The sequence below is a fragment of the Danio rerio genome, chromosome 17, assembly GCF_049306965.1.
Source record: "Danio rerio strain Tuebingen ecotype United States chromosome 17, GRCz12tu, whole genome shotgun sequence".
NCBI lineage: Eukaryota > Metazoa > Chordata > Actinopteri > Cypriniformes > Danionidae > Danio > Danio rerio.
Window position 1 is genome coordinate 8872501 of NC_133192.1, and position 14178 is coordinate 8886678.

Here is a 14178-nt window from a genome sequence, read left to right on the forward strand (position 1 = left end):
AGGAATCGTCTGATTGGTGAATCATGAATTGGATAATAGGCTGCAAGCAATCATAAGCACGTGATCCTCTCCAAATTAGTTAATAAATAAACTTATATGTAAATACAACGATGTAAAAAGTTGCTTGGAGATTGTTCTCGGTAAATTGTTCAAATAAAGGAGGTTTTCAACCTTTACTTCGAAACCACAATGTACTTTTGCACAACACCTTTTGCAAGTGATATTGCAGAAGTGCCTCTCATGCTTGGGAAACCTACAATGTTGCAATACACTGTATTGCCTAAATGTTCTTATGATGAACCCCAGAGCAATACGCTGACGAAACAAACATTAAAAGAAAAAGGTTTGAAAGATAAAAATATTTATTAAATTAATACAAATGTACACAAACCCAAATGCCCCTTAAAACAAAGCAGTGGACTCCCCATTAAAACATGTTTCTTTGTAATGTTTTGCATGTGTACTGTACATGGGCGTAAAAAACACTTGTGGTTTCCTTTTTAATATCTTCCAACACATCATCTAGATGTCCTGTAACACCCACAGAAGAGCAGCAGTGAAAATGCATGATCACTTCACCTCATTTGCATCGCAGTTCCTGTGGTTTTTCACAATGACAGCCATAAAGCGCAGGCAACGGGCATTGGTTGGTGTCTTGAGAGTAAATCACATGACATGGTTAACGCTAGCATGCAAGACAGCTGTTTGTCTGCTATGCGAAATGCACAAAGGTTATTTATTGCAACACGGAAAACAGCAGCAGAAGATCTGCCGACAGGGGTTTTTCTTCTTGTATTTGACAGCCTTCTTTATCTGAGTTGTAGCTTTGGCCACGTAGTCTTGGGTGGCGTATACATTGGCCTCAATGTTGTCCACCATGGGCCCTTGTTCCTCCACCAGTAAAGCCAGTTGGAAAAACAACTCGCGGATGTCCCGTATGCGACTCTCCAACTCCAAAAGCTCCTTGTGGCGATTCTCGATCTCAGTGAGCGCTGAGCGAGCCGTTCGCCCGTCCGTGAGCAAGTCGTCAGAGAAAACGTTCCACTTGCCGGTCTCAATCATTTCTTCGATTTGATCCTCAGTCACTTCTTTGCCCACGATCTCCGCTTGCCTTTGGATGCGTGTCATGCAGTTGTCTCTCTGAGCCATTTCTGCTGCATTGTACTCATTCATAGCCTCGTGAAAAGCACCAGTTATGGAGACAAACTGGCCGCGTATCATGCGCACCAAAGCCGAATGAGCTCCTTGTTTCTCCTCCAACTCTTTGCAAAGACCATCCAGCTTCTGTATCCGTGCATACAGGCTCTCCCCTTTGGTTTTGATGCCGCGTGCAATGGTATTCGAGTCGCGCTTGATGCTGCTAATACGTCTGACGGAGGTGAGAAAGCGCGTGTTCTGCTTACCCAGCCTCTTCACCTCCATTCGGAGCTGGGCGATTTCTTTCTGGATGGATTGGGCTTCCTTGAAGGCGTCCTCCATGATGTCCTCGCCCTCGAACACCACCGCGTGCTGCTCAAATTCATCATTGTCCACGTCATCTCCACTGTCTGCTTGGTCTTCTTCTTCTTTGATGATTTTGGTGGCGATACCTTCCAGTTCAACCAGCCTGTCTCGCATCTTTCCTAGGAAATAAAGATTAAAACAGAGAGTAAATGATGAGGTTGTTATGGCCTGCGAGATTTGCCTCTACAAACACATGTATGAGACCTTTATTGCACCATATACAATGCACTGTTGTTCATAATGAAAACTTAAGGGGATGTTCACACTTGAAGTTTGGTTCTTTTAGTGCAGACTTTAAAAAATAACTATATAATAAAAAATGTATGTTGCAATGATAGAATTTATTTATTTTTTGCTGTTGTTTTTGCCGATGCTAATTTTAACAACACAAATGTTCAAGTTCTGACTCTGATATTGGTCAATTACATGCAGTACTATCTAGTATCTTTTTTCTCCATTAAATTAATTATACGGGGCGACGCAGGGGCGCAGTAGGTAGTGCTGTCGCCTCACAGCAAGAAGATCGCTGGTTTGAGCCTCGGCTAGGTCAGTTGACGTTTCTGTGTGGAGTTTGCATGTTCTCCCTGCGTTCGCGTGGGTTTTCGCTGCATGAAAAAAAGAGCTGAATAAGATGGCGGTTCATACTGCTGTGGCGACCCCAGATTAATAAAGGGACTAAGCCGAAAAGAAAATGATTTAATGAATGAAATTAATTATAATAAACATGGATTGGATGGATTTCACATTCAATTATACAACATTTTAAGATTTAAGATAAAAAAAAAAAAAGACAAGTTGATCTTGTTGACAATCTACAAAGGTGATTTTTGACATTCAGAATTCGCTATAGGCCCTATCATACACCCGGCGCAATAAGACACAAGACGTGTATAGGCGTGATTTGTTTCTATTTTCAGACCAGCGCAACTCTAATTTTCACGTTTTGCACCACGTTGTTTAAATAGCAAATCAATTTGCATAACCTTATGGATTCATGCGTGTGCTGGTCTAAAAAGGAGGTGTGTTAAGGCGCATTGTTGGTGCGTTGCTATTTTGAGAAACTGAAAAAGACCACGCTGTTGACCAAATAAAAGTCCAGCGCAAAGCGCGCAAGTTAAGTGCCTATGCAGGTCCAAATGCTTACACATTGCTTAATACACTCAGGATGTAGAGCAATACACAAATATCCTTTTTAAGTTTTAAAATGTTTTAAAAAGTTTTAAAATGTAAAAAAAATATATATATATTATTATTATTTTTCTACATAACTATTAAAATCACTGCCTCCATGCCTTCTTCACCCCAGGGCTTTTTTTTCAGTTAATTCATGACAGTTTGCATTTGTATAATGTTATTATTAGTAGTATTATTAATTATATACATGTTTATATTTGATTTAATAAAAAAAAAAGGTTTAGATTTGTCCACCTGTTGGGTTTTAGAGACATTTGCATCACCATATGGGGCATAAGAATAGGATGCGTGTTTGACCACACTTCATTATTATTGTTCATTTAATAATTTGCTGGAAATTAGAACTGAATTCATAAATAGTTTTGAAACAAATCTTTCCACTTAACAAGCTGAATTAATTATGTAGGCTAATAGATGTCTTCAGTAAAGTGCACACAACACTGTTTCCTTATTCCACGAAATAAAGGAGTGAAGGGTAAAACAAAAGTAAAAAGTAAGTAAAGAGGCATAATGAAGAAGGCTCGTTCTTTATCCTCGCGCTGCAGATGGTCTGTTTAACCATTTTCTTGCTAGTGAGGTGTTAAGTTTTTCCCCTTCAACACAAAGTTCGGCATGTAAATATCAAATGCGCCATGGCTTGACACAACTGACTCTTAACGGGAATGGCAGATGAAACTCTGATTGGTTAAATGCATGTTCTGCTAAAAGCACACCTATAACTCATTAAGAGAATAAGCACAACCCTTCAGACCAGGCGCCAGGGCGCAGACTGTATTTTTCCATCCTTAAAATATCAAAAGTGTATTCGGACATGCCCTTAATGCTTTTGAGACATGCACTTTAGACTTTGTGTTTAGATCATTAAAACAGAGCCCTAAGACTTGAATTTGACCATGTTGATGTACTTCCAAGTGAAATTAAATATTAAGTAAATCATTCTCTTACATTAAACTAACCGTAAGCAGGGTGTGGTTAAGGACATTAATATGCAGTTGTTATGAAAGCCCTCACTTTGACATCAACGAAAGAAATTCCACTTCAAATGCAGAAGCAAACGGTCAGAATTTATTTGAAGATAACCAAAACACTTTGTTTTTTAGAGGATTACCTAGCGTGGATTAATTATTCACCTTAAGCATAACTATGTGAGCTAGCAAAATAAACATTGTAAATTTTGATTTCACATGGACTTTAACAACAGCAACTTTCATTTTACATATAATAGAACACATGTATTTAATAAAGTTAACTAATAAAGCCAGTGCTTTTGTTGTAAGGAATATATAAATCTTGCTGCTCCAAACAAATACTTGACTCACTAAAGTGTGGTTGATTTCTTTTAATGTCAAAGACGTTTTACCCAAAAATAACTAATAATTTTTTCCCAGTGTATGCACATGGTGCACACCAGCTGATATCCCAATGCACATCTGGCATTTAGTACACATTCTAATATTTTTTTACAGATTATATTTAGTTCTTTGCAAGTATTTAACAATTTTGTGCTGAGAAAACATTGAATTACCGAAAAAGATATCCAAATTAATAAAGCATCGATGCCTTTTCCCTTATTATTGCAATAGCTTAAAATATAAATATCAGCAGCCGACAATTAGTGCATCCTTAATAAAAATACTTTTCATAATATACAAATAGGTGTTCACATTGTAATTTATAAGACATAATTGCAAGATATAAAATAAAAACAAACATTTTCTGACATACTTTGTGACTAAACTTTCCAAACATCCAAAATAAATGCTATGTGCTGTGCATTTATGACTCATAGCATGTCTATAATAACTCTATTAATATTGTATTAATAATATTCCTCTTGCACACAAATTAAGATCTACTGGCCAGACATTATTTCATTTTTTCAAATGCATATTGATGTTTTTTTTTTTTTTTTTACAAGTTGCATAAATGTATTGTGTTCCTGTGATGAGAATAAACATGTATGGCTTCTCTCATTCTTCAAATCATGTCTAGGTTTAAGTTTGTCTGAATGCCTTTGGTATGTTTTAAACTCATATTTTAATTTAACAGCACCGTGGTTCATCTGGACGTGATCAAAATTCATCATTTCAGTAGTCTTGGTCCACTTCTTGTTGAATAGTGTGATTCAAATAGCAGTGTTTACACTTACAGCACCAACAGAGCAATCACACCAGTGTTTATTTAAATCCCAGCAAACCTGTCAAGGGTGAACACAACCTAAAAGTGTACCTCTAGCTTCTTATAAATAGTTTTAATAAAGCAACAACCTTTTACCATAAAGCCAAGAACAAATGTCTAATACCAAATCTAGTTGTTAGTCACCGCAATGACAGCTATGATGCTGCATATTTCCCACCAGAAATGATCCCCACCACCAACATAGAACATTAAAAGGGTGGGGACTTCCCTATAGAGAACACTATGAGGCAATATGAGCAAATAAGGGATTACGTACTTAAATCTTAAATCCTAGACTGAACTTGTAATTGTTTTACCGTGAACATGCAAACATCAAGCAATAGATAAACAGGTCAAAAGAACAATAGTCTTTTATGAGACCATCCATTCAGGCTATTCCCGGATGTAAAGTCAACAGTGGACACCAAATAAATACGTCAAGGTACATTATTATGTCTCACAAGAAAATTCAGTCATGAAAAACAACACTGACAGGACACCATTTTACTTTTGTAAACACTGATGGTTCAGTCTCTTAATAACTAACGTTAGCATCCTCATTTTAACTTCCTCAAATAATCCCAGTAGGCTAAATCACTAAAAGGATGTCATTAAAACCACATTTTAATACAATAGAAGCATAATCACACTGCATACATGCTGTATTTTGCAAGTTCCTTGTTTAATTCAAATTAAACGAGAGACTTGAGGTTCCGCTAACAACTTTGCGACGAACTTTTTTTTATGTAAATCGTACTGAAATCAGTTGAAAAGATTTATAAAACGTCACTTTACCTTATTTCATGTCCCTCCTTTCAATGCAAACGCTATAAACGTGAGCTTTTATCGTTTCCCTATGCGCATCACCTCATGTCACACACATCGCTGCAGGAAATAACGTTGCACTTGAATGACTGACTTGTGGGAGTTTCCGACAAGTCAAAGCACGAAAGTACCCGTGTTTACTCAAGTCTAATTATAAGGAGTTCACTCGGAGTCATTTACCATAGTAGAGTACAGTTTACACCTTGCACCTGTGGTATCACTTGTGGTTAAAAAAAGTTCATATTTATAAGGGTTAAAGTTCTCAAACGTTTTGTTATTATATTTGCTGAACATTTCCAGTCAATGTACATTAAATCTTACAATATGATATTCACATTTTTGCATAAAATATGTAAATAAAACGGATCATTCATACTAATCAGTGGCATTTTTGTCCCCAATGTAGCCTATTATATGGTACGGAATATTTAAAATGAAATTCCTTAAAGCTTGTCTAGGATTATCCCTTCTCCACAACAGGATACAATAGCAAGTGCTCAGAATTTAAAGTAATTACTTTCATTTCAGTGTAAGTAGCTGAATTGCCATGTCCCATATGTGTGTCATGTATTCTCATGTTCCCTTAGCTAATACAACTTTAAAAAAATCTAATAAATACTATATTTTCATTGATCTTGTATTGTTATATGTATAATATAGATAAAATATGTAAATAAACAAAAAGAAAGAAAGAAAACAACTTATTCAATACTTATTTTTATCATTAATTTATTCAATACTTATTTTTATCATTAAAAGTGCAGGATGACGTTCCACACAAATGTAATATTCAATCAATTTTCTTTTCGGCTTAGTCTCTCTATCAATCAGGGGTCACCACAGCGGAATGAACTACCAACTTATCCAGCATATGTTTTACCCAGCGGATGCCCTTCCAGCTGCAAACAAATGTAATATATGATTGAATCCAGATAGCATATGTATTTATAAATGTACATCAGTAACTTAGAATACAGACCATTTCATTCAGTCATCCACTATTTCATAACTGTAACAAGAGGCAATTCAATCATAACTTAATGGTAAAACAGCTATCATAACTTTATTTATCAATATGTGGCTCTTTTTGCATTCTCGGAAGCTATAGAAATTAAAAATGTAAAACAGGAAATACATTAGGACTACCGATTTTGTTTACATCCCTCAAAATGGTCTATACACACACACACACACACACACACACACACATATATATATATATATATATATATATATATATATATATATATATATATATATATATATATATATATATATATATATATATTTTTTTTTTTTTTTTTAATCCTGGTTGTTTTTTATTTTTAGGCTGAATCAAATTAATCTTATGAGTCCATTGAACTTATATTATGTTGAACAGACCTAAAACAGCTTGCATAACTAATAAAATTAAGTAAGATCTTGATTAACCTAGATAAGTTACTATGAACTAAAAACATGCTGTCATGATGATTATATATAATCCTTATTATAATATGCTGGAATATATGTTAATACTGCATAATCATATTAATCACATTAATCATATCTAGCCTCTGATATTAAATGCTGGGAAATAGGCATACACACTTATTCACACACAAACACTACAGATAATTAGCTTACCCAATTCACCAGTGGTTCTCAAAGTGGGGTCGGGACCCCCTAGCGGGTCGTAGGACAATGACTAGGGATCGCTTGATGATTTCCAAAACTCAAATAAATATTATATACCATAAATTATTCACAGAAGATACCCATAGAAGATAGCTAGTTGCGTTAAAGAAACAACAACAACATACAAATAAAAATCAGCCATCAGCCTTACATTTTTTTGTATTAAATTGCAATTAAATTAATTAATGACTATCAAAATTTTTGTGTTGTCAATATGCTCATGTTTTTATATGCCTATAGTTGTATGCGCAATTTTTGTATATTTACAGTATGGCCACTTCGAAAAATGGGGGTGACGACTCACTGACATTGTTATTTTTGTGGTCACAGACTGAAAAGTTTGGGAACCCCTGACCTATACCACGTCTTTGGACTGTGGGGGAAACCAGAGCAACTGGAGAAAACCCATGCCAACACGGGGAGAACATGCAAACTTTATACAGGAATGCCAACTGACCCTGTCGAGACTCGAACCAGTGACCTTCTTGCTGTGAGGCGAGCGCTACTTACACTGTGACGCTTAAAAATATTATTATAAATAAATTATTTAGGAACATTTTAATGTATTTTTAACATTAATGTTAATTTAGCAGTTGTGGTTTTTAATTTGCACATTCAATCCTATGGCTAGCTTTAGTGCACAAATCACTTTGGTTCACACCAAGGCAATGGTCAAAGACTATTCATTTATCAGTTCTGCAGAGCTGGAGCCTAACTTGTGTATTGATTGTCCTTTTAGAGAGAATCTATAGGCCTGGTTAAATCATAACTTTATCAAACACACACTCGCGCACACACACACGCACGCACACACACACACACACACACTTTTAATTTAAAGGACAGAGGTTTAAAATACAAGCAGAGCCACTTAGCAGAGCCTCTCTAAAAGACGTGGTATAGGTCAGGGGTTCCCAAATTTTTCAGCCTGTTACGACTAAAATAACAATGTCAGTGAGTCACGACCTCCATTTTTCAAAGTGGTCATACTGTAAATATACAAAAATTGCGCATACAACTATAGGCATATATAAACATGAGCATACTGACAACACAAATGTGCAACAGTCTATTATAATGTTTTTTATAGTCATTTATAAATTTAAGTGCATTTTAATATAAAAATTAAAGACTGATGGCTGATTTTTTTTGTGTATGTTGTTGTTGTTGTTTCTTTAATGATTAAATAGCTATATAAATAAATATATGACAATAAATATAACTATTATTATTATTATTATTAATATTTATTTATTTATTTATTTATTTATTTATTTATTTATTTATTTATTTATTTGAATTAGGTTGCTCCTCTTTTGTTTATTCCTTCTTTTGGATCTTGCCAAGCCTCTTATGTTACATGACAACATATGGACCAAACAAATATGGTACACTGTTTTCTCAGTCAACTCAGAAATGATATATATTTTATTTTTATGTTTTTTTATTGTAGGGATTGGTTACAGTTTGACCCAAAGAATGACCAGTCTGGTAGATGAAGAAGAGCCGGAGTCAGAGATTTTAATAAATAAATCAAGTTTACTGAAGATAGTTTGCAGTTACATCAACAGAAGCCAGCTTCAACACTCGCAATGAGTTCCTATTCCGCTCTGCTTACAATCACCAATCAATAACAATTATACTCTCACATAACGTCATTAACTGTGTCATACATACAGGTGTTCTAACCTGATTGTTTAAAACACAGATAAACTAGGAACATTTCCATGTGGGGTTTGTGCGTACAATTCTGAACAATATCTAAACATAAACGTCAGACATCCTTTAGACTGATTAGAGCTGGCTCCAGACCTGTGAAACGGATCAACAATCAAATAGAACACACACACATAAAGTATAATCTGTTTCTTATCCAAGGCTGAGTGTACCGTCAGCCGTCTTTATCGAAACTGGGTAAAAACTGGTATAATCTACATTCAGGCAGTTATATTCTTACTACACAAAGTCTCTTGAATAAAAAGTAGAATCACTTTAAAAGATTTAACCGTAAAAATAGCAAAATCACTTTAGACATTTTAGACAGTATTAAGTCGTAGAAATAACAACAGAAACAGTTGCTTCCAGTCCTCAGGCCTCAGTTCCACTCAAGGTCTCCATGACCTCTGACCTAGTTTGCTGGCTCCTGAAAATAGGTATAAAGAGACAGGCAAATGCACTGAACATTCTTATATTAAGCAATGTGTTAACTTATTCATTAATTAAAATCAATTCACAGTTAAATACTGAGAAACAGGATGATGAAAAGGATAAACGTTGGTCCATGATGAGACGGATTGGAAAGCAGAAATCAGAATCCTTCATTATTTTATTTTTGTTTTTTCATTTTCCTTTTTCTTTTCTTTCAAAGCTGTGGTTGTGGTAGGGTAGGGGTAATGTAATGCTTTAAATTGTAAATGCAAAAAACTTATTTGAATAAATATTCCAAAAAAAAAAAAGTAACAAATAAAACGTGCTCATGCTTAAAAGCAAAGTGTGGCGTTCTAACTGTATTGAGTTATTTACTTGTAGTCTGACACTACTTTTTCCTGCATTTGAGTCAGTGTCATGTGGAAAATATAAAAGCAGAAGTGACACAGCATGGTCACAGCAAGGTTTTTGCACAACCCGATGGCCTAGTTAAGCAACAGAAGCAAAGGTTGTGTGCATTCATGTAGGATAAAATACTTCAAATAAAAGTGTGTATTGTTATTTATTTTATTTTTTCCCCTCAGTAATATGAGCACATTTCAGATTATACGGTGCTCAGCATGATGGAGTACAGCCCGTTTTGAAAATGAATATTTTGATCCATTTCTCAGTGAATATTGGCGATGTATTTTGGTGCATTAAACAAAACAGATTTATTAAACAGATATATTTATTAAATAAATAAATATAATATATAATTTATAAATATAATATTTTAGTCTTCAAACATGTTTAGAAACTGAAAGATAATTAAAGCAAAATATTGCAAAACACTTAAAAACTACAAAATTTCAGCAATTTTTTTTTGCTTCTCTTGATTTTTGCTCTTTTTTGAATTTGTATTTCATATTTTCTATAACATATAAATATTGGTGTACTAGTCTTTGGACCGTTATCGTAAGGTATTTTCTTTGATTAGCTCCAGATTTGGCTTCAGCCACTGACTAATCTAAAGTGCATAAATATAATACTGTATTGCTTCCTAGTTCCTATTAAAATATGAGTTTAAAAGATAGATTTGTGAGGGGTGTACTTATATATGCTGAGCACTGTATTTTGTTCTGTGCACACACCACATGATGGCAGTAGAGCTTTAAAAAAGATGATCAGAATCTTGTCCTCGTGACAAAAAAACTAATACTGAAATGTTTGTACCTACAGTCTATGGTTTGTACTAGGTCAAAGTTGGTTGCTCTTTTTGGAATTTGGGACTTAATATTTTGGTGAAATGTTGTTTGAGCATTACTGTTTACTTCTGTTTCCTGTGGCTTTTAAATCTAGGTTAACCAGAAGAGTTTGGGTTTCCTCTTTACCAAAGGTTCCTCTACTCTGTATGTGTATTTTTGCATTTCATTTTCCTTTGGCTTAGTCCCTTTATTCATCAGGGGTCGCCACAGCAAAATGAAGCGCCAACTTATCCAGCATTTGTTTTTTACACAGCGGATGCCCTTCCAGCTGCAACCCAGAACTGGGAAATACCCATAGACTATCACATTCACACAAATACACTACGGTCAATTTAGTTTTAACAATTCACCTATAGCCCATGTCTTTGGAGTGTGGAGGAAACCGGAGCAGCTGAAAGCCCACACGAACACAGCGAGAACATGCAGACTCCACACAGAAATGTCAACTGGTCTAGCCGGGACTCGAACCAGTGACTTTCCTGCTGTGAGGCGACCGTGCTAACCACTGAGCCACCGTGTTGCCCCCTCTGTTTTATTTTTATTATTATTTTTTGTTTCTCCATAGACTTTACATATGCATTAATGGCAATAGGTATACAGCTAACGCCACAATATTAACTGAGCTACAGCAGTTACCATCACAGTGCACTGTTTGCTCCACAATATCTACCAGGCCAAAATATACTTGAGGTGTTGATTCAGATATTTCGGCCTTGGTGTTCCATAATACATTTATTTTAAAGTATATGTATGCCATGGCTTTTTATTAAATTAAATGGGAAGATTGCGTTGTACAAAGTCAAATAGGCAAAGTGATGTCAATGGAGCCCAAAATTATTTCAAATGAATAACTGGCCGGTTTTCAGAGAAACATTTAGATATTTGAACTTAACTTGTTTTCAAAATCTCTGCAAATGGCTTATGCTATTTATTATGCTTTAGTAGAGTACATACTTTATATAGGCGTGTAAGTAAGCTAGGCTAGTGTATGTAAATATAGGCTTGTTACAAAAATCCGTTTTGACACCTAATTACAAAAAATGAATAAATGATAATAATAGAAAAAATCCTCAACCGCTTTACACCTGATTGTAGAAGTACCTAAATACATTTTTTACAGTCTATAATAAGTACTAAATATATTACAATCGTGCATTTTGACCTGACGTGAACAGAACAGAACAGAACAGAACCGAACGGACATACTACTAGTTCACTCAACATAGGGGAGGAACACATGCGGGAATTTATATTTCATGCAAAGAAAATATTACTAAACTAATTAAAGTAAATAACAAACTTTATTTCTGGCGTTGATAAATATATCAAGGTCAACCACTGGTGATAAAACCGATTAATAAAACTAATTCAAAATAAAATTATTTGTTCCCGCCCTCCCCCGTGAGGTGGCATCGTCTGATTGAACAGCCAGGTATAAAATCCCCACAGCGAATGCGGGTCAGCCTTTTGCCAGTCGACATCGGGTAGGTAAGCTCATCTGTCCTCTCCGTATCTCCTCACAGTAATATTGAAAAAAAACGTAAATTGTTCTCCAAAGATATTAAGTGTGCCCTTCCAACTAACAAACGAAGCACTAAAAACCTAAAGTTGGTGATTTCCACTATAAAACTGCAAAAATAAGTAGGCCTATTAAGAGTTTCAAACAAATGTTTCATTAGTCTAAGGTTACCTACATAAACCTCAGATAAATTCAAACTAAAAGGTGAATAACGATATTAAATTGCTTTTAGCGTGTATCCGAATGTACTATTAAGCAAACTTTACCCTTGTGATAAGCTTAGTACATGGATTAAATTGTCCTTGAATACATTTATACAGCAAGGTGTGGAAATGAAAAAGCCATTCGAAGTTAGCGGGTTCAGTTTGATACTTTACGGTGGATTATTTTAAGTTACTCGTGTAAAGCGTTAAATAGTTGTTTTTTAATCATTATTATTATTTTAACACATAGATTGACAATTCTCGAAAAACATTGTCGTTTTTTTGTTTGTTTAGCACAAGTTATTTTGAAAAATACTGGAAACTGCATTTATTTTTCCAGTTTTATTTCCTATTTCAACATTTTGCAACATTTTAAGAAAACCAAACGTGTTAAATCCTGACAGTCAGTGGCTGTCAAACATTTAAAACTTTGATTTAATAAAAAAAAATGCAGTTTAATTTATTAAATATTTACTTTGCAATGAGAAATAAATTGAGATAAAGTTGGGTTTTATATTTACAAAGTTGGACTATCCTTAGTATCATTTCAAAAAAATTATATTTACAAATTTTAAATAGGGAGTTCATAACAACAATGACAATCCAAGTACAACGTTGTTCACAGTGAATTAAATAGAACGATATTGTTATACTGTGTAACTTGGTAAACAATATAACGGCCATTAAATGAACTAATGTGTGAATAAAAAACAATTTACCTAAATTTTTTTGTAAAAATGAAATGCATTTCATTTTGTGCATGTTGTTCACTACCAAATATAATTAAAAATGAACTCAGTTTGTGGCATAGACGGAAAATTGTCAGCTAAAATGCAGCCAAATGTCTGTCTTAAAGTTATAGTTTACCAAAAAAAAATATAAATTTTTGTCATTTACCTACCCCTTTTAGTTGTTTTAAACTATTGACTTCCATAGTTTTTGGTTTTCATACTAAAAGTCAATGGTACATTTATTCGGCTTTTTTCCAAATATCATGTTTCATGTTTAACAGAAGAAGAATCTCAAAGGTTTTATTTTTAAGGTGAACTATCCCTTAACAATAGTTATAACTCAATAAATTAAAAAATGACTATTGCACTATAATAAAATAAAAATATTCTCATTTAAAGTAACTTTAATATAATGTATTAGGGTCCGTGTGTTCAGCTTATCGCTGCTCTCTGTCTGGATGGTGATGAGTGCAGTTTCCCCACACCATATCTGTGGGATTGAGGTAAAGTTGGTTTCATATTCGCACATTCATTCATTTTTGAAAAGTGACAACTTAAGACAATCTCTATATTGTTTATTACGCTAACATTCAGTCTGGATGCAAATATGACTTCAAAACAACATTAACTCTATTTAACTGACTGTGAACAATGCTGTACTTTAGTCATTGGCTGCTAATATTTTACAATCTACAATTTGCAAATAATGCTTTTTTTTATTTATGATATTAAGGAGAAAGTCTAAATGTGCAAATATTCAACGAACTTTACCGCAATATCTATGAATTGTGGCGTCAGATGGGGCGACTGTCTCACTCACCATCACAGCTGTAACCTCATCCTGACAGTCAATGGCTGACACAATTAAAACTCACTTGATTAAAGATGCCTTTTTAATATTTAAATGTCTACTTTGCAACTATAAAAAAACAATTTTGTTGTATAAATGAAAT

At 34.3% G+C, this 14178-nt stretch overlaps 1 protein-coding gene across 1 annotated transcript; it reads right to left on the bottom strand.

Moving 5' to 3' along the window:
- Positions 1-348: 348 nt before the first annotated feature.
- stx11a (syntaxin 11a) lies at positions 349-5750 on the bottom strand. Its single transcript, NM_212910.1, is given in 2 exon segments — positions 349-1622; positions 5671-5750. A coding segment is annotated over 1 exon segment (885 nt). The 5' UTR covers positions 1618-1622; positions 5671-5750; the 3' UTR covers positions 349-732.
- Between the last annotated feature and the right edge of the window lie 8428 nt (positions 5751-14178).